This window comes from Pseudopodoces humilis, chromosome 16 (assembly GCF_049639895.1).
Source record: "Pseudopodoces humilis isolate 2021_Gansu_Grassland_sample_001 chromosome 16, ASM4963989v1, whole genome shotgun sequence".
Lineage (NCBI taxonomy): Eukaryota > Metazoa > Chordata > Aves > Passeriformes > Paridae > Pseudopodoces > Pseudopodoces humilis.
In genome coordinates this window covers 9,316,429-9,338,093 of record NC_142215.1, presented here as the reverse complement: position 1 = coordinate 9,338,093, position 21,665 = coordinate 9,316,429, and the positions used below count along the sequence as shown (strand labels likewise).

Sequence of the window (21,665 nt, the reverse complement as noted above, 5' to 3'; positions counted from 1 at the left end):
TCTCTCAGGTCACACCAGTCATTCCTAAGACTTGTGACACAAGGTCACATTTCATCCAAAGCACTGGAGATGTTTGCAGGGATCAGTAAACTTGGTATTTTCATCCAGCACATCTGGATGAAAGTAGCAAAAACAGCAACGTTGTTAAAAATCACCCTAAAACTTTTTGGCCCTATCAACTACTTACCAAGTTATATAGGGTTTTTTTTTTGCCTGTTTTGCATGTGCAGGGGAGAAAGGAGATTCAGATTCAGTGTTTGTATATATATAAACTAGTGTGTCAAACCACATTACAGTGGTTATCATTGCCATCCAGCAGTTGTTCCAAGATGTCCTTTAAGGATAATCAATCCTGCCTTTGGGAGAAAGACAGATGATGACTTCTCCAGGTTGCTTCCAGCCCACTTAGTTAAAGGAAAATCTCAGCTGAAATTCAGTGAAAATGGGAAAATAAATGACCCCTGGTCACTAAGACAGGGAAGGAATGAGGCACTTCCACTCAGTGACTCCATTCATGGACTGTTGCACCAATTGTTTGCATATCACTAAATGAGAGGTTGTCACTGCTTCACTCAGTGCTGTCAAAATGGAAAAGAAATAAAACCACCATAAAAGAGATGACAAGGAGAAATAGTATATATGTAATACTTGTTGCCATACTGAAGTGTTACTAATAACATTAGAAAGACAATGTATGCTTGTTTTTTTCCTCCTGAAAAAGCTGTGGATGCTGTACTTAACCTCCCCAGCAGGTACAAATCATCACTGAAATCACTGTTCATTCTCTTTTCTTTTCCTATTCCTACTCAAATATTGTCCATATGCATATCTGTGAACTGCAGTGGGCTCAATATGCCCTCCTCATAAATGGGAAAACCTTTCTGTCCCTTTTTAAAATTGAAATCATGAAACAGATTTTTTTTTTTTATTATCTGTGATTTAGATATGAGAACCAGGCAGTTCTAAGCAAAACTGCTAAATGTCTTAAAGTCTCCATGAGATGGGGAGATAGCATTATAATCACCTTCTTTTTTCTTAGGAAGCTGAGCTCCCCATCCTACACAAACAAGTATTTCCATGCTTCATTTTCTCTGCTTCCATATTGACCCTATCTAAATAAAGATCTTTCATTTCTCTGACACTGTCCCTCAGGGTAAGTAGTGTCTTGGTATTCAGCAAACCCATGATGATCTGCAGGACTGTTCAAAGCAAGATGTGACACATTCAGCACAACTGCCATGGTACAGTTCTGAGCATGGAAATTACTTTTCCCATGTTCCACAAAAGTTTTTCAACCATCAGCTTCTTGGACCAGAATTAGTATTTTCCTTTGTATAGTCTCTAACATGTGAGGATTATTTACTACTTATGACTTGCACACATTTGCAGGGCTACACTCACATAAACTTAATTTTTTATGTTGTTGTGAGTTTTTTGGCTGCTTCAAGTAAATGCAGATAAAAAAATCTCTAGTTCTAATTCATTGTTATCCTCATTAATGAGCTGCAGCTGTGAGCATCATCTGGCTCATTTTAGAACTCTTTAATTGCTGTATTACATCATGCCTTTCACTCAGTTTGTTTGTCAGGTTTGACTGTGATATGAAATACATGGATCTGCTTGCCACATGCTGGAATTTAACATAAACATCTAAGTGTTTACTCACTTCAGCAATGAGGGAGACTGGGATTAATTATTTTAGCAAGCTTCCAGTTTGTGATTATTAAAGTACAGTCTTGCTACCTGATGTATACAGCATGGTATAGAAGGCAAAAAAGATGCAAATACAGGCAATAGCACACTCCCTTTGGGGAAAACAGACAAAAAACCCAAACCATCATTGAATGGCATTTTGGTTTCATCCTGTAACACTCCAGGAATCACAGACAGCTTCTTGCTTACCCTGATTATGTGCTGTCCAGATCTGAGTGGTTTGGAAATTAATGACAGTTTTTTTGACTGTGACAGGGAAGTAAACTGGAGAAATAAAGGAGGTGCATATGGAGTTGCAAATTAACATAAACTCTGTTGGCAGAAATAGAAGAGTGCAATTTATTTAGCTGAAACCTCTGCAACATTTTTGCAAGTAGACAGCAAAAGGCTGGAGTGGTGCCAGCACTTCTGTGATGTTAAGCAGTGTGTGTTGCAGACTGTCAGGCAGTGCTGCCCCCTTACCTTTGTCAGGGAAGCTTTGTCTCATTGGATTACACAGTAGCAGCAGCTGCCTGACTCTAATGAAGACTTTGACTGATCCTGCAGCCTGGAGTGAAACCGGTTGTGCTGGCTGTGGCCATTATTTAAAAACCTTTCTAGGCTGCCAGACATTTCTTTGCAGTTCTTTGGAGCTTAAAATGAACCAAATGTGATCCATCTCAGATCAGGTACCTCACTGTCAGAAATTAACGGGCTTGCAGTAACAGATTAGCCCCATCAGAGCAGCTGGTGAAGGCAAGGAACTCTGTCAATTTTTGCCATCGCTGCCTTCTGCTGTTGACAGTTCCAGAGAGCTGGTACCAGTTCTACCTTGGCAAAGGCTGAAAGTAACTTGGCTATTTTTAAACACAATCAGTCCATCTTTGGTTTTAAACATAAGTCCATTTTTGTTGGGCAACTGGCTCATCATCTCTTTTTCTGCTTGGAGTCCTTCAGCAAATATATGACAACCAAGCTTTCACCTGTACCAGTGTATTAGAGTAGCTCTAATTTAGTTGGTTCTTGTAGGACTTTGTCACTACCCTGAGCCTTCCACTGGGAGAGGATGAGTCTGACATTGTGACAGTGCTGCTCTGGGAAGGTTTGCTTAGTCTCTGTTGGCACTTCTCTTCCATTGTTATAAATAAAAGCGCTCTTCTGTTGCTATCAAGGGTAAAATGTACCCACAAAAGAAAAAAGCAATTCCTGCTTTCCAGTTTTAACACCAGATATTGCCGCCAATTGTATTATTGTCAATTAAAAAGATGCTTTCACCTGCCTGTTCTCACTAAGTGATCACCACTGGTTCTTACCTGGTTTCCTTTAGAGACTTCTCCTAATTCCTTTAGCTAGAAAATGCCCAAGCAGTTAGTTTTTAATAGTTTCCTATGCATTACCATGATTAACAGATAAAAATGCATTTTTGCCATTTTAGCTGCTATATCTGTATTGCATTATAAATTGCATTCAGGTTTACCCAGTAAAAAATGATAGCTGGGAGAGTCAAGACTGGAACATTTGCATGTTGCTGCAATGTTCCCAATATGACAACCTGAATAATTTAAGTACTAGTGTTCTAGAAGTGTCATGCTATAAGGTGTGGTACTTCTCTTTACAAGGCAGCAACATTTTCTCCAATTCTTGATTTATAAATGTATTTCAAATTACCAGACCTGTACTTGGATACATTACATATGTTGTTAAAAAATCTGTTATGGCTGAACTACAGTTGAACCAGGGACTAGTCCTTGACCACAGCTTTGAGCTGTACAATTTGAACGTAAATTATTCTAATATATTCTAATTATTCATAAATATGAATGCTACATATACATTGGTACCACAAATCCAAGCTAAAAAACACTCCTCCATGAGAATATCTTTTAAAAAGTTATTAACTGTATTAACAAGATTCATGTATTTTTTTAATGTGTGATTTGGAATTAAGATCTTTTTAGGATAAACAATATAATCACAAGAACAGCCAGATACTGTATCAGAAAACTGTTTTCATCCCTAAAATAATTTGACAGGTGCTTTTGTTCCTGCCATAGCCTTTGCCTTAGTTCAGATGGAGGAGGTATAAGACAAAGGTCTGGGGCACACGAGCTCAGGGAGCAGTAACCCAGAACTGTCACTGCTCAGGTGAGGGTGGAAGCCTCACTCCTGCCAGGGCACATGTGGTGTGAAAATCCAAGTGTCTGCCTCAGGCTGCAGGGCTGTGTTTGTAGGACAGAACAGGGGCCCCTGCCCTCTGGTAGGTGTTCCCACAGGATCAATGTGCTGCAGTGCCATTTGTTTAAAGCATTCCTTGTCATTTCCCCTGTTGACTCTTCTGCTTCCTCAACTCCTGCCCTTCCGATTCCTCTGGCAGCTGCTTCACAGAGAGCACATGGGTTTTGACAACAGATTACTCAAACCCTCAGCTGGAAATAGACATCCTTTTGAGAGGGAAGGCAACTAGGGATGAAAGGAGTAGCATCTGAACTTAGGGGACAAACAATTATGCTTGAAACTTATTGTCAGTAGTCTTGTATTTTATATGTAGAAGCACCAGATGTTAATGAATATAAGCAATGGAAAAGCTGTCGCTGTTGACATGACAGCAGAGCTGCGTTTTTGACCCCTTGTTTTGTGCCTAGTGGATGGTGGGATGCTGTGAAACTCGAATTAATGTGGTTGTTTTTTCTGTCACTGGGACAGGTTCTTCAGTGCACATGGATCAGCCTTGCTGCCAAGCTCTCTATGACTTTGAACCAGAAAATGAAGGCGAGCTTGGGTTTAAGGAAGGGGACATCATAACTTTGACCAATCAGATTGATGAGAATTGGTATGAGGGGATGTTAAATGGAGAGTCTGGCTTCTTCCCCATTAATTATGTTGAAGTGATAGTTCCCTTGCCTCAGTGATTGTGTCATTTGAGCTGTGAACATGATTTCATGACTGAAATGGATTCACAAATGTTCTGTCAGTGTGGCATTCTGTGAAAGCCTTGCTGTTTGACTGACTTACTGACTTTTGTATGCGTCTTTTTAAAATGTATTTATTTTATATTCAAAAAAATTTCACCTTCCCTGATTTGTCAACTTGCAAAAAAACCCATACCCAGTTTTTTTGCTTTGTGCCTTGAAGATCACTGTATGAAGTGTTTACTGGTAGCTCACTGTTGCTCCAAAAATGCATTTCCTTGCTATTATTGTATGTGGATTTTTTTTATCTTTGGCTGCAATGATTTTACTATTGAAAACCATTTTAAAAAGTACTGTTAGTGAAGCTAACTGTAACCAGTTCCTAAGTTACTGATGTCATTGAGCTGTTTTCATCTATCACACCGTAATTTATTGTGCACAAGTTAATTCATTTTTTGCATTGTATGTTGACAAAAGGCAAAATGGTTGTTGTCAATATTAAGATGATGTTGTACTAAGTACAAGTTCTCAGCATTGAAAATTGGTATAATTTACTGATCAAACTGAATAAATATTTCTGTGGGATAAGAAGAGTGGTTGCTGCTTCTCTACTGGTGGTGCTGGCACTTGTTTGAGCAGGAGGCCACTTTTGCTGAACAGATCAGCTTTCAGTGACAAAAACAATGCCAAGTTAAAAAATACATGAATAAGGAAAGTATTAGTTTGATGACACCTTCTGCACTGTAATTTTAATAATCTTGCCCTTTTTCTATTGATAGTTCAGCATTTATGTCTGTTAACATCTTTTTCTAGCAGAAGAGGGACATTCCTCAGAATTAAGTATAAACTGCTCCTAGTTCCATAGGGTTGGTATGGGATTCCAGTGAGAGAAAGGGGTGAGAGAAAGGCACTGGTGCCTGCTGCACACAAATGAAGTTAGTACATTTCTATTTCTTATATTTAGTTGAAAGGGATGGAAAGGAAGAGAAAGGGGAGAATAGGCAGTGATGGAAAGACATGTAATAACTAAAAAAATACTAGAAAAGCTTCAAAATTAAGGAAGAATTCTGGCATCAGAAGTACTTACCCAAATGAAGATAGAATCACTGTTTTTCTGTTTACCATCTCTGCTTTGCTTAGTAATGGAGTAGTGACCAAACAAAGTGAGCAGCCCTGGAGGAACATGTAGCCTTTTGCTAATTGTTCTCTATATAAGACAAATAGATGAGAACTTAATTCTTTACAGCCAAGCTTGCTACTGAAGATTCCTCTTAAGCACATAGCAGTTCAGCTCCAGTTGCAGTAAGTGACAAACAGGAGAGCAGAGTGCATTGCTCAACATTTCTTCACTCTACAGTCTCTAAAATTACCAATTTTACTACTTCACAGTGTTTTAAACCACTCAACAGAAATAATTGAACAGACAGACCTTTATTATTTAATCTACAAATACTTAAATCCAAGACTGCTTTTATATACATGAAAAATATCTTTAATAGATAAAAAAGTTTTAAGAAATGAAGATAAATACAGCAAAGTTAGAGCAGCAGCTATTTATATTGTTTGAGGTGGAACAAGAATTTGGATCTGCTAAAATCCAAGTCTTAAACCAGCATCTACTCTTGATGTCTCAAAATTAGAATTTTTAAATAATGTAAGAGTTTAAGCTAGCATAAGGAAAACCTCACCTTAACACCTGCATCCTAACACAAAGCAGGTCTTGAATTTGGAACTGAACACTTTGGCAAGGTAAGAGACAATCAAAACACTATTCCAGCATTGAGAGAAAGCTGCAGGCTCAGCTGCTTCCCTCCTGCTCTCAGGTGGAAGTTCACTTCATGTGGCTCAAAGCCCTTTCTTTCCTCCAGGGCCAGTGGGGGAGCAGTTTGGAGAGACAGAGTGACTGCAGTGGCCCCGAGGCTGACTGTCCCCTCCCGGGGGTTACAGGACAGGCTTTCCATGGAGCACAGAGCTACCAGAGTGACAGGGAGCTGCACACTGGCCCATAACCAGTTTTCCCCAGCAGTCCCATTAGACACAGCTGCAGCCTGCATAGAGATTTAGCACATAAGGGCTCCCAGAGCAAGGAGTTTGATGTTTCTCACTGCAGTTGGGGCTTTCTAGTTCTGATTTTTTACCTAGCATATTTTTCTCTCTAGCCCCTTAGAAAGCTGTTTGGACCAATCAAACAGTGCTAGCAGCACTGGTCTCAGTACCTGCTCTGTCAGAATGAGATGTTTTTTCACATTTCCAGGATACATTTTTCCAAGTTAAGGCTGGCACAGCTCTGCTGTGATACCCTGCATCTAGGAATATACAATACTGAAACAGGGACTTCCAGCTGCTGGGCTACAGAAACAGTACATTTAATACCTTTATACTTTATAATTTTATAACTTTAACTTTTGTATATTTTTTACAATTTGCTTTTAATTCTAAAGTGTTTCACTCTAGGAAGTGATTCAGACCATGTAGTATGTATTTCTGCATCAGGAGCTGAGCAGGAAACATTTCAGACACTCATTACTCTTCTGGACAATGTTTTACTTCAGACTTGCTCAAGGTGCAAGGGTGTCATCAGTCCCATGTTTCCCACTCAGGCTGGAAAGAGAAGTTACCTTTGGAGAACACCCTATCAGAATATTGAGAAAGCTGAGGCAGCCTCATGTTCATTGTCAAGTGTTTAAGATCCTGTCAGGGCACATGTTTAGAAGCTTTGTAAACTCTGTACCCTCCTCTGTTTCAGCAGGTCAGGGAAACCAGATCCTTGTGTAAAAGTAAAAATAAAAAATAACTTCACATGGAGCTTGTATTCTACTGCTCTTTGTGTATCAGTGAATCCAAGGCCAGGGTCCAGTATCAGAAGGTAGGAAATTCCATCATGTTATGGACAATGCTTCTCACAAAGACATCAGATGGAATATGTGAATTCCAAATTTCAGAAGATACCAACACACATACAGTCTATGTCACCTAGCACTGAGAGGTGTTTTCAGATGGTTGTCCATGTTACATGACAGAACAGCTGGGATCTTCATTTTGCTGCAGAGAGAGAACATGAAAACATTAGGTTAATTAGCATGTGTACAAACTTAATATTTCTTGCTGGTTACCTACTTGATCCTCATATAGGCAGGAAGGGTTTTTAGCACTTTGTAGGTTTAGTTACTTATTAATAAAGCAAAGCAGATTTTCAAGAGGCAGTACATGAACCAAACTACACAAGTCTAAGTCCATGCAATACATGAGCCTGTGCCTTCATTAATGGAAGGCTGTCAGACTGCCCATCACTATCTCACTTCCCAAGCATCAGGACCCAAGTGGCATGCAGATATGTGCTGCTCTCATTAGGATGGTAAAAGCAGAAGCAAAACATGGAAACGCTGCCTTCCTTTAAAGCACAGCATGCATTCTTCCCATTATTTTACTGCATGCAGTAAGTTAACTTCTGTTTACTAAGCAGCCATTTCAGTACTACCAAGGCAGCAGAAGCATATAGGTACTAATGTCAAAAGTTTGATAGAAATTCAGCAAACAGGAATGACATTAAAATTTGATTGAAAGTATGAGAACTGACTCTTACCATAAATGGCACACAACTGTATTGTAAAGTTGCTGATAAAACAGATTAGAAGTGTAAGGAAAAAAGTTACTTTTGCTTTCCATCACTGATTATTAAAGAAGTCATAAGTGAACTCAAAAAATGCCTTTTAAAATAAAAAGAAGCCACCCTTGAGGAGAGGCCCTACTCTTGAGCATGAAAAGAAGCTTGTATCACTAAGAGCCCAAAGGGCAGAACAGCATTATAGACCTTCTCAATAGCCTGTTTAATGCGGTCTCACCATCCTAAATGAGACTGAAAATATTACAAGAATGTGCATGCAAGTCAGGAGACTGATAAACATCCTTTAAGCCACATGGTATTGTACTAACAGATATTTATCCAGATTTTCTGTTTAAAAGGACAATAAAATAAACAGCAGGCAGTAACTGCCTGTGTAGGTACATTTTTTTCCAGAAAGACAGTTGTCTAAGGTACTTTTAAGTTAGTTTTCAGACAGATACATTATGAAAATATCTAGGAAGGGGTGGTGGGGGCTTTAACCTAGTTCAGTAAGATATGACTCCTCCTAGTAACTGTGTAGCATCAGTTTTTGGAAGAACTGTGGTAGCTGAACATTTGTCAGCAGGAAGGACAGTTTTTAGCTAAGCATCCCCTTGCTCTCAGGCTTTGGAGTTTCTACTATAGTACCATTTCAGGTCAAGACACAAACCAACAAGTACAGTCTATAATTGTTTGGTTAGGACCAACTTAAAGCCCTTATTAATTGGTTTAGACTACATCAGCAATTAAAGATAGCTAATGAGCATATCAAAGTACAGTAGGAGCATCCAAAATGCATCAGTTCAGACTTGTATTATGGTCAGTCAAAAGCCATTTGCAGGGGCTGGATAGTCTTGCACAGGGTATTACACCATGCAAGTTTGTAGCCAAAAGTTTTTAAGTATGTTGACCTTAAGTTCACATTGCAATCATCTTAAAAGCAAGCCAGGGACACTGGAGTGTAAAGTCATTTTGTCCCAGAGATGTAGTTAGTGTTTGCATTCTGTTCTGGGATGACAGCTTTAACTCACAGTGAGATATTTAGATGAAACGGACATTAAAGGTTGTATTTCCAGTGTGTCAGTAATAAGATATTAAATAATTAATGAGTTTGATCATACTCAGAGAATAAGCAAAACTTTAGTTGCATTTCTGATGCAAAGCCATGCAAGCTACATCCTACGTGGGACAAGAGACTGCAGCACTACTGATGAAGCAAGTTTTCTATGAGGTGACAAGCATGATTCTCACCATCTCACCTGCTTAAGGATGCTCACAGGAACCACTATCATGAAACCAAACAACATTTCTTTTTTCTTCTTCTTTTGGTCTGACATCAAGAAAAACATTAAGAGTTGCGGGATGTGAAGAGTACTTGAAGCAGTATTTTCATTTAGTAAGGAAAAGAAGTGGCCATTGAATGACTGCTGACAGCATGTATTTAAACTTCAGGCAGCTTACCTGAGATGCAAACTCTGCTTCACTTCCAGTTATTTCTTCATAATCATCATCATGCTCACTTTCTTCTCTGGGTACAAGCATTATCTTCCTCTCTGCGAGTTCCTAGAATACAATTGAATTGCCATTAGGACCCCTCAGGAATTAAACACAGACAAATTTAGCATTAGGACAGTACAGAAGTGTTCTATTGTTTCACTTACCTCACCGTCATCTGTGATGAGTGTAACACCAATATTATCACCAGTTCCCCAAGACTTCTGAGACTTCCAGACCAGATCACTAGGACCTGGGCTTACACCAGCAGCTGCACCCCAGATCTGCAACCGATTTACAGTGAGCTTCTGAAGAATCTTTTTCTGTGTTAGATTACAATTCAGTCTAACGTAATAATTATGTAAGTATTTTAATACCAAAGACAACCAGTAGGAGAAACTGAACCATGTAATCCCTGGCAAGTTAGTTCTTTTCAGGACTACCAAGAATGGTGGTAAAGCTTTTCCCAGCTGAAGACTGTAAAACAGAAAAGGCTATCAACAGCTTCTGTCCAATGTAGAGGTAGCCCTGGTTGGCCATACAGAACATCTGAGTCACAGAGCCAAGCCACAGTCACAGACATGCTCAGGGCAGCAACTTGTGTGTGCAAGAGCCTTTCACCTGGGATCACTCAGATCTGTTGAACAAACTCCTCCACAGTTTGGAGCAGCAAGTATAGAGTTCACTCTTTGATCATCATCTACATGTACTTGGAGTATGATTTTAGAGCTAGTATGTCACTTAGTACTACAAATAATGAGTTCAGCATTGCTAACCTGGAGTAGACTAAAGACTTGAGTAAGAGTGTGAGTCTCTACACAACTTTTATCAAATCACAGGTGTATGGGAAACCCTAAGAAAAATCTAGAAATCTAGAATACAACAATTCTGTTTACAATTAGAGAACACTCCAGTCTGGGATTATCCAAGATTATCCAAGCTTTAAAGGAAATGTAATTAGCATTTCAGATCAGGTTGCTTTAAGGATTTTCCCCATACCTATACTGAAACAGGGACTCTCCATACCTATCTCTACATAAAAGCTTTTCTTTCGACACTTGGAGTATCTATTTAGTTTTCCATATTACAGGAATCTCTACATGAATCTCTACAGGAATCTGACATGTAACATAAGAACAGAGCTCTGAGGAAGTTTCACAAACCCAATACCTACTGTAACTTCTTGGCCTGCCTGAAGAGTGAACCGTGAAGGAAACTTGTAAGTAACATCTGCCACGCTTCCAATTCGTCGTCTCAACACCCAGCCATGTAGAGGTTGATCCTGTGGGACAAGAAATTTCTCTCAGCATTACAGAGCAACACTATGTAATACAAATACAAGGTTCTCTCCAGACTCATGGGCCAGTTTTAATCCCACTCGTGTAGCATCCAAGTATCTTGACAATTTTGAGGAAGCAGCTGCATTTCCATTAAAACCTCCCTGTTTTCTCCCTATACTTTAGGATTAATCTTAGTCAAGTTAAGCCACACCTATTCTCTTACCTTCCATTAATGGGAGGGTCATGGTACTCTTTACCAGGGAGATTCTGAAATAAAGTTTGCCGTGGCCACCTTTCTATTTATACATATAAACACCTTGTAACTTCACAGGTCATTCTGTATTTCAGGCTGAAATGGCTAAACTACAATCCATATGTTTTGAAGTCCTGATGATGAATTCTAATAGTTCTGGATTTGCGAACTAAACTAGTGGAAGAATTAGCTAATTGGCCAGATAAACCCTCTGCATAGATTAGATATCACCAACTCTATTCAAACCTTTTCAGCTGCTTTAAGTATTTTTGACTAACACAAAGCCATCATTATCCAATTTACTAGAGCTCCCTATATAGTTCATCAAGGGTAAGCAGTAATGCTGGTAGTGCTAGCCTGAATCTGATGACAAACTGCTGAAGGTGTTCAATTTCTGCATAATAGAACCCCCTGCACCTCCACCCAAAAGCACCTCCAGACATCCCTGGGAACAGAGCACCTGCAGTACCAAAAGGTCAGCGTCTAGTCTGTCGCTAAACCAAAGCCATCCCCAGGCAGTCATACATTGCAATGCAGTCTTGAAAATGGAAGTACCTCAGCAGAGTGGTTTTTAAGCCTGACAAATTTCCCATCTGCATCGATCTCTTCAATAGATATATTTCCAGTAGCTGAAACATGCTGAATTGTCTTAAATGCAGCACTATGCTCTCTCTTTTTGGTTTCTTTGATCTTCCTTTTCTTCCCATGCAGGAATCGTCGCCCCTGACTTGCTGCTTGAGTTGCTGTGCTGTGTGAAGATGGACTGGGTGACAGCTTTAGCCTAGAAGAGAGTCAGATAACATTCACCTGAGTATCTGATGTGCTTTGTTTCTTCTCATGCCTACCCTCCCACTACATCCAAGCCTAACAGCTTCCTATATCCAAGCTTTCCGTGGGGTCTTGAATACAAAATTTTACCTTTTTTGGCAAGAGTAGCTAAGTGGTTTCTTAAGTTTGGAAGATAGCCTCAGAGTTCAGAGCAAGCTTATTTCAGTAAGAGAAGATTCACAACTGCACTAAGTATTCCTTTAAAGTCTCAGCAGACACAAACTTTAGCAAAAGTAATTTTAACTTTTTGACCCTTCTTAGCATGTACTGAGAGTTCATGTTCTCACCATGCATGCAAGATACCACATCTGCATAGACAGGAGTTGATCCAAGTTCCCAGCTTCATTCTTGGAACTTGAATGCTCTTTAAGATGTAGCACAAAGCTTTGAGAGAGTTGAGGAATGCTTAATGGACCTTTGAGTTTTATCAGGTGGATTTATGAAGCTACTTCGTCTTATTATACCATATGGTACATATGGGATATAAATAACATTTACAGAAGATGATGCTTCAGTAACTGAATTACTATATTAATTACATGCTCAGTGTTTGTTTCTTGTCCCCCCCACATTCTGAAGGATAAAGAGTTAGAGGTCTTGAATGAAGCAAGTTCTCATAATGAAGGTCTTATCATAGCCTACCTCTGTTCCTCTCCTTCCAACATCTTTCTGTATGCATTTATTTCCAAGTCTAGAGCCAGTTTCACATCTAAGAGATGCTCATACTCTTCTAGCTGTGCTTGTGCCTGCTTCTGAGCTTGTGCCATTTCTTCCTCCTTTTCAGCCATACGCCTTCGATGGAGATCACGATCATAATCCAGCAAATTCTGTAGCTCCTTTATTCTGCTCTCCAAAGCAACATTCTAAAATTAGGGAAGGGGGGGTGGGAATAAATAAATCAAACCGTAAGTGAAGATTAGAGGGAAGAGGCCAATATTTTGAATTAAGAGTAAATTAAAGTAATTATAAGGTTATACAAATAAAGACAGAACCTGGCTTTGATATTGATTAACTTGAGACACCAGAGTATCAACTCTCTTCTGTGTTTCCATCAGCTCCTCCCGAGCAGCATTGGCAAACTCACTGTTTCTTGCTGCATCTAGCTGGGCATTCTCCACCTGTGGATAAGTCACTGTTAGTTCTGAGTTGCACATTAGCATGTATTATAAAGGAGGAAGGAAAACCAAGTAATTTTTGCCTTTTACACCTAGAAGTAGTTATCTTTTACTGAGGTGTGCAGATACCAATAAAGTCCAGGTCAGAAAGTTCTGTATTGCTCTCCAGGGAGGTTTACACAAGTTGGACTTTTTTTTCTGAAAAAGTCAACAATAATCAGGTAGTGAAAATTTCTGGATTAGGATATTTCAGTTAGTAATGTATGAGGACTCTGTATGGATATTAAGTAAACTGATTCTCCAGAAGACCAATGGAGAATATGTTTAAAAGCTGCTTGTCAAAGCATAGAGCTGCAGGATATTGGGTGTACAAATCAAACTATTATCACTCTTCTCCAAAAGGTCTATTAAAGAGTTCCTGCATCTTTACAAGGAGCATTGAATTGCTCTACAAATACTTCAATTTTGAAATGTCCCAAGAAAGGATAAAGTGCTCAAGAGGCACTTACAGAATTTTCAGTGGAAACAGCAACACAGTCATCCAAAGGAATTCCCTGAGTTGGCATGCAAGTTGGTGTGTAGGAAAAGTTAAGTTTTATTCAAGACTGAAATTGCTTAATACAAACAACACATCTTGGTCCTGAATTTGTCAGAAGTCTGAAATATGATCAACTTCTCTTAATCACTCCCTGTATTTATGCTTGAACCAGTTTTGTTTGGGATCAAAAGTTTGCAGAATCCTACTGTCAAGTTCAACACTGCTTTGAAATTCCTTAACTTATGCCAAGAAGCTCTGCAGCGAATGCAAGGCTCCATCCATCCGCTGTCTATGCCACTGTGACCTTAATTATGTCAAGGTGCAGAGAACTTCAGTTTTGTTTTACTGTCATCTACTACAAACTCACCTTTGCACTGAATGTTCGCTCCATCTCCTCTTTGTAACCTTGAATTTGTTCTTCATGTTGTTTTCTGAGGCCCTGCAGAGCATCTGAGAGCTTACTCTCAAATTCCCTTTGACGACCAGATTCTACTTCTGCTATCCTGCTTTCATGGACTCTTTTTGTCTCTTTGAGCTCCTAAGAGGAGAAATCTCTCAGAATAAACAAGCCAATACAGTTTGAAACTGGATTTAGTGTACCAGCTTCACAAGTCCTTCCCTGTTGAAGCAGATTTATCATTGATTACACAGTAATTCATCTTTATGCATATCTTACTAATTTGTTAAATCTGGTACATCCACCTTGCTGCCTCACTGTTGTTTTTCCACCTCACTGCCAATATTGCTTAAACTAATAAATGTAGTAAATAATTTGTAAGACTGATTCTTTGAACTAGATAGTTTGTTTTTTAACTTAGAACACATGCATATACAGTTCAGTTTCTTCAAGCACTTATTTCACCTATTCTTGCTTTATTCAAAAAATAATAGCAGTTAGATAGAAAAATTAGAATTCTCTATCAAGCCATACACTTTGAGATTCCTACCAGCGAGAATGAAGTTGGTTTACATTCATATGGAAACTATTCATTTAGTTGTATGTATTGACTTCTCTCACAAAGGTTACCAGACACCTCTGAGAAGTGTTAAGGAAGTTGGGAAAACAAGCTGCTTAAAGGAGATTTAACTTCTTCACTTACTTTAGGCTTCAAGTAAACATCTGGAATCATTTAACAGTAACTAATATATGCACTATCACTTACACAGAGTAATATATTTGAATTTCAGTTATCTTTAGAAGAGCAGCCTAAGAAATTTCTTATATCCCAGATACCTATTGGTACTATCCCAGTTAACATGAGGTTGGGTACTTTCTTGAGCCTTCCTAGTTAGGTGGATTTTACGAGCTGATGGGCTGCCATAGGTTACTAGTTACCTTTTTAGAGACAATAGCAATGTTAAGATGGGCTTTAAGTGCATCCAGGGATCATGGACGCCTAAAAAGATGCCATGTTAATAAGCTAAAACATACATCTTCATGAAGGCGCTTCTGGAACGTCATTTCTTCCTGCAAAGTTTTCATATGGTTTTCTAGGTCCACCCTCCTCAACATTTCACTGTGGAGATGCTTTTTAGTATCCTCCAGTGACAGATTCAGCTAGAAAAGACAGACAACAGGGTTATCAAAATTAAGAGGTATTTTTTTTCAAATTAGGTAGCCCATTTGTTACAGGTCATTCAACTTAATTACAGTAATCAAAACACACTGGTTGAGTGAAGTAGGTTACTCTCTGTAACTTCTTATGTCATGGGATCAAAATATCAGCAACAGATAGAATCCTATTTAATTGTTATGTACCAGATTTCCCACAAGGCAAATACAGAACAGCCCTTAATCCTACCACCTATATTGGACTCCTCAAAGTAGACTTCTGATGAATCAATTGTACTATCCATATATATTCCTCCCCTTTAAAACTGTAATTATTCCAAACTTCTAATAAAATTTTTTGACACTTAATCTTCCAAATACAGCCTATGTTGACAAACTAGTATACACTTTCAGTATTATACACTTCCCTGATATGTCAGAAAATGCTACAGGGACTATAGCAGTACATTTCATCTTGCTTTAACTTTAGAACAAGAAACAGTACATCCTATGGTCATAGAATTAAAGGTACCTACAACAACAGGTAGAAGTTTTAAGGAAACCACCACCAGCAGCATTTGCTGTTAGCAAGGTTGTGGAAATCTGTCTGCCTGTCACTGTCATAGTTACAAGGCTTTCTCTGCTTTTAAGTATCAGTAACTAATTGAGAGAAATCAAGCAAAAAACTCCAGGAGCAAAAAGCAAAGTTCAGCTTCCAATAGCAAGCCTTACACTGAGTACTTGATCCTTTAATTCACGGAGCTCATTCTCCAAAGTCCGGTTCTCATTCAGGGCTGTTGCTAAATCAGCTTCCTTTGCATTTAGCTGGGCATCGAGGTCTCTCACACGAGCCTGGGCCAGGTTTAAATCACTTTCTTTTTTGGAATTCCTACAAGGGAGAGTTTTACGCTGTTAAGTGCAGCTAGTGAGGCAGAGTTTGTTCTAATGCGTTTCCCTTCAGAGGGGTCTGCGGTTAAACACAGGAGAGGTTTGTCAGGCTCACGGTGAGAGCACAAAACAAACCAGACAGGGCCCTCCGACAGGCATTATTTGTTATACCAGAGAGATTCCTGACCCATTTTCCAGCTCGTTCAGTGCGAAGCCCATGCGGAAGCCAGCTATTTTCCACGGCATTCCCAACGGGAGAGGGAAGGGACGGCACAGGCCCCCGGCTGCACGGGGAGGGCCGGGCACGCTCAGCGACCGGGGCCGGCCGATCCTTCACGGCCACCCCCGCAGCAGAGGCGGCCCCAGCCCCGCAGGAAGCGCCTGAGGGCAGCCGGGCCCCGAGCCCACACGCCCCCGGCAGGCCGGGCCTGGCCGGGCAGGGCCGTGAGGGCAGCCGGGGCCGCCGCGCCGGTCCCTGACGGGGCGGAGCGCGGCTGGGACTGCCGGCAGTGCCGCTCCTCCTCCCCGTGCCCCGGGATGTCCTGTCCGCAGCACACAGGAGCTTTGTCCCCCGGCGGGCAGCGGCCAGCCCGGGGAGCTGCCCCGCTGCGGCTTTGCCTCCTGCAGCCCCTCAGCAGCGAGCGACTCCCTCCCTCCTGCAGCCGTGGAGGTACAAGGGTGAGGGGAGCTTTGCTCTCAGAGACGAGACCATCCCCAGACCAACAGCGGGGCAGTGGAACCGCAGGTACCCCTGGATGGCCAACACTCTTCAGTTGCCATTGGCCCCACAGTGGAGAAGTGCGAGAAGAGCCCACAACGAGTTCCTGTCAGGAAAGAACACCGTGATAATTCCCCAGACTGCTCCAACTTTTAATATCCTTGCAGTTGCCTGCCCACTATCCAGAGTCAGAATCCCTGCTCAAAACTCATATTTGAGATTACAAAGAGTAAAGGAAGTTCTCTATTTTGGCCACATCAGTTCTGCCAAGTGGCAAAGTTGTGTCAGCTCTTACAATGAGTTTTCCAGTGGACAACTGAGACCAGTTGGCAAGAGTCCAAAGTAATTCTGCAGGATTGATCAACTCTAGAAAGCTTGAACTGCAAGGAAAGACTGGAAAATACAAAGGGTTGTTTAGTCTAGAGAAGCGAAAAGTGACAAGAGACAGAAGCATTTTTAAATATGTGAAGGACTGCTGCATAGAGTTACGGAATGTGTTTTCCATGTCTATTGTGGAAAAGACAGGAAGCTTAAATTGCAGGGAGGAATACCTGGGTTAGATGTTAGGGAGAGGAAACTGACAGTTCACCACTGAAGCACACTGCCTAGGGGGGGATATTCTGGAATCTCCATCATCTGGAATTTAAAATAAGGGTTACACAAATCTGCTGGAAGAGATGCAGGCATGGCTGGTTCCAGCACAGGCCTGGGGCATGGGGCAACGTCAGGTGCTTGCTCAAGGCCTTTTCCAGCCCTGCTCTTCAGAGGCATTTGTTGAATGTGTTGTGCTAGAAGTTATTTACTCTTTACTCAGACTCTAAGAGAAACATAGCTCTGCTAACAGTGAAAAACAAGATAATACACTCCAGTTTTAGTGTTTATGGTTTCTTTTTTTTCTAGGTACTAATTATTTACCTTCCTTTTGGGGTGTCTGCTACCATTTACTATATTACATATGATATTAATTATGTCAATAACACTATGTAATATTGACTGTTTCATCCTACAGTAATAAAAATTTCATTCTGCAATCAGAGTGTGTGCAAAACTGAAATTCCATTAGTATCTGTTTTAACAGTTCACTTTCCAATGTAAGCATCTGACAGCCAGGCTCAGGTTTCCTGGATTCTTTCCTGAAAAATATTATTTTCAAAGAAGCCTGGAATGAGACATTTCATCTTTAATAACAACAACAACGCAACAAGTCTGACTTTGACAAGAGCATTTACTACCCTTTTAATCCAAGTTTGGGGTTCAGAACACCACTTTACACCCCTATGCAGCAAGCAGTGACAGTTACAGTACTCTGCAACATTCCATATACCAACCATGCCAGAGCTAAGTGTGGCCTACAGACTATCAATTACAAGCAAAACTTTGAGGCACTGCCAATCATGTTCCTTGTAAATCAGGATGTCACATAGGCTTGATCTGGAGAATTTAAATAACTACCAAAAGATTTCAGGTATGTTTGAAACAGACTCCTATTTGTCAAGGCCAGAGGATGTCAGCAGCATGTACAGAATCCATTCTTACAACCTCAGCTGCTACACTGTGTGTGGCACATTCAGGAGCAAAATGCACATCCACACTAGGACGCAGAAAGGAACTGGTCTTGTCTTTCTCTGCTGTGTTAGTGCAGTTGCTTTGACCTTCCTGAGGCTGTGAATTCAACCAATATGCTTATCTACAACTTCTCCTCCTCAAACATCTTTGGCCTGCTTCCAGTCACCATTGTTTAAGAAAAAGCCAAATGCAGTTTATTGTTGTCAAAAACCTTGAGTCTCTTATTTAGTTATTATTAAGAACCAATAGTTACTGCTGTTGGGAAATTATCTGGTGACATTTCATTCTATAAGAGTTAAACAGCCACCAGGTTATTTAAAGGGTGTATATATCTAAGGACACAATACCCTCAAAGTTTGTTCCAAGTTATCTGAGACATTTGCAGTTAGGCAGCCCAGATACAAAACACATTAATATTAGGACTTCAGTCGAGTCCTTTCAGAAACCAATATGTACCATGTATCATTTCCCATAGGCTGTAAAGTTAACCACTTCTAAGACCTAGTTACTGTAAAGGAAAAAAACCCAACCCAATGGTCTAGAGGACTGCATATCTGCCAAGTCTAAAGCTTTACAAACAAAGCCAGAGTTATACAAACACAAAGAGCAGCAGAAAAGTCTTAGAACAGGCATTACCCCTCTCCTCACTGTCCACTCAAGTGGCTGGTTAGATTTATGAAACATATCTCTGAGCCAAAACCCAGCATGACAGAGACAAGCCCAACAACTATGCAGCTGAAAACAGAAGCTTACAGTAAAAACATGTTTTATTCCCAACTAGAACAGCTACTTGAGTCCTACTGAGTCTATGAAGGGGCAATACTTCCTCCAGGCACTAAAAGAAGCTGGTGCCTAAATTTGCTCTGATACAGGTTTATAACAAGATGTAAGGGGCCTGTGGACATCCAAATTATTACAAGTCTATAACTGATATAGGGGTACAAAGCAGTGCTAGCAGGCTCTGTATTTCTATAGAGGAAGCTTGTTGGGATTAGGCACTTGTTCACACATCTCTTCCTTTTTCTAGAGGATGGGACAGCACTTACAGTGCCTTTGCTCAAGCTTGGTAAGCCTAGATAATATGATGATTCCAGCCTCAGGATACACAGCTTACAAGAAAGTCAAGCTAAAACAGCAGGCAGCTCTTCTCAGACTTAAAAGCAACTACAAAAACTTCTGAGCAGTACCAGCCTAGACCAGGTAAGTCATACTGCTCCCAGAACTATCTTCTCCCTGTATTCCCCTCTGGGCAAAGTCTGAACTAAACAGCCAAAAAAAGATGCACTCTGACTCCATATAAACATTTTTCATAACTTTCTAGATACTTGCCAGCATCTTGAGTGTTTGTAAACACAGGTGTGGTGCCCAAACCCATGCAGCCATGTATTCATAGCCCAGAAGGGCACTCAGCCCCCCACGTTTGGCAGGAGCCCCATGCCCATCAGGCAGGTGCTGATGTGACCCCATAGCATCAGAGGTACTCAGTAACATCGTTCCAGCATGGAGCATGGTTACCTTCAGCATCCAGACGTCTCCTAACCCCAGAGGGCAACACCTTCGGGGTTATCAAGCCTGCACGACCTGGACATAAAACATCACCGCGCGCTCCTCCCACAACCCAAGGGCTCCCGCCAGAAGCATCCCCTTCCCCTCGCCCTGCAGGAGCCCCGAAGAGGCGGCTCCCCGGGGTGTCCCCGGGCAGGGAGGCCTGCTCAGGGCCGGAGCACCGACCTGACGTGCAGCTGCCGGTGCTCCTCGCCAATCTTGCCCAGCTCCACCTGCAGCGTGGCCCGCTCGATGGCGATGTCGTCCAGCGCCCGGCGGGCGTCGGCCAGCTCCGCCTCGTAGCGGATCCGCAGGCAGCCCAGCTCCCGGTCGCTGCCCGCCTGGTGCTCGCTCAGCCGCTGCTGCAGCGCCGACTTGTCGGCCTCCAGCGCCCGCACCCGCTCGATGTAGGCGGCCAGGCGGTCATTGAGCTGCCGCAGCTCCTCCTTCTCCTGCAGCCGGCTCAGCCGCGCCGGGCTCAGCGGGGACTCGGCGGCGCGGCTGGCGGAGCGGCTCCCGCCGGCCGGCGTGGGGGGCAGCGCCGTGGCCATGGCAGCCCCCGCTGCGGGCCCCGCCGCGCCGGGACCGCCCCGCGCAGGACACCCAGCGCCCGCCGCCGCCCAGTATAAATAGCCTCCAGCTGCCGCCGGCCAGCGCCCACGGTGGGCAGCTTAAAGGGCTCGGGCCGCACCTCGCGGCCGGCCCGGCCGAGCCCTGTACAGAACGCTTTTTTTTTTTGCTTTTTTTTTTTTTTTTTTTTTTCTTCTCTCTCTGCTTTATCTTAAGATGCCCTGCTGCATCTTATCAGTCTAATAGTGTTTCCTGGAGAAGGCGGGGAAGGAAAAACCTACCGCAGCCCTACGTTCTCACAGGCCGGTACAAGGGGTCGGGGCGAACCCAAAATCGCAGCTTTAGGAAGATGCATGACGGCTGCAGTGATGCTCGCTCTCCAGCATGCTGCTGCGTCAGGCTGTTGTGTCTGGGATTTTTTTTTTTTGCAAATTGTTCAGCTGATGAAAATAACCGATTTTGTTCTGCTCTTTGTGGGCGTTTTTAGCTTTCCTAGAAGCCATCCCACTAATATAGTATTCTGGTTAAAATCTGATGTGTGAGCAAAAGGAAGAATAGAGGTAGAAAGAGAACCTGCATGAAGACAAATGTATGAAGCAGTCTTTAAAGCCTTACACTAATTACATTTAATAAAAATCAGTATTTAGTAAGAAGGTTGCTTCAGCACTTCTTTAGTAGTGATGAGAAGAGTGATAATTGTCAATTTTCTCCACCAGCTAATTGATTTCTTTTTTTTCCCTTCCATTTTTGAGCAGATACTGTAGGAAACTTATTCAGTATGAGCATAAAAATCTCTGAACATTGCTATAACTGTAAATTACAGTGTTGTAGCAGTTAGAAGAAATGTCAATTAAGATCTTGTCTTAAGCTGCTATTTTCTACACAGAAAGATAATCTTGGCATCCTCTTAGAGTTTTTTAAATGTAAAGATAGATTGTGATGAAGACTGTAGGCATAAATTCAAGCTCTTCTTTATAGGTAGACAGGCAGGTAACATAGGAGAACAACATAGTTTGTCCCAAGAGTGTAGCTCTGGAGTTCAGAGTTAAGTTATTTATACCTCTGGATACAAAGTTCCAGAGTAGATAAAGATACAGACTAAGGTGTGAATCC

General features: G+C 41.5%; 2 protein-coding genes across 6 annotated transcripts in view; one reads left to right on the top strand and one right to left on the bottom strand.

Moving 5' to 3' along the window:
* Positions 1–5,192, top strand: part of SH3GL3 (SH3 domain containing GRB2 like 3, endophilin A3) — a 42,786-nt gene extending 37,594 nt beyond the window's left edge. The window contains exon 9 of the mRNA XM_005521548.3: positions 4,396–5,192. Within this exon, the coding sequence (XP_005521605.1) occupies positions 4,396–4,601 (206 nt within the window). The 3' untranslated portion in view covers positions 4,602–5,192. The remainder of the gene's footprint in view (positions 1–4,395) is intronic.
* An 821-nt stretch (positions 5,193–6,013) lies between these two features.
* Positions 6,014–20,549, bottom strand: LOC102101024 (lamin-B3-like). 5 transcript variants are annotated; one of them, XR_001331373.2, is made up of 13 exons: positions 20,169–20,549; positions 15,998–16,154; positions 15,146–15,271; positions 14,081–14,251; positions 13,053–13,178; positions 12,703–12,923; positions 11,788–12,013; positions 10,874–10,981; positions 9,867–9,983; positions 9,667–9,768; positions 9,465–9,535; positions 8,185–8,216; positions 7,592–7,643 (listed from the first exon to the last, which is right to left on the bottom strand). XR_001331373.2 is itself a non-coding variant. In XM_005521766.3 (12 exons), exons 1-11 carry the CDS (start codon positions 20,531–20,533, stop codon positions 9,494–9,496), a joined length of 1,761 nt encoding a protein of 586 aa, XP_005521823.1. In that variant the 5' UTR covers positions 20,534–20,549; the 3' UTR covers positions 6,014–7,643; positions 9,465–9,493. The 5 variants fall into 5 exon arrangements, 4 of the variants coding, with proteins under 4 accessions (XP_005521823.1, XP_087919367.1, XP_014106504.2 ...); XM_005521766.3 differs by lacking the exon at positions 8,185–8,216 and having other exon boundaries at positions 6,014–7,643; XM_088063241.1 differs by lacking the exon at positions 9,465–9,535 and having other exon boundaries at positions 6,014–7,643.
* Positions 20,550–21,665: the final 1,116 nt, after the last annotated feature.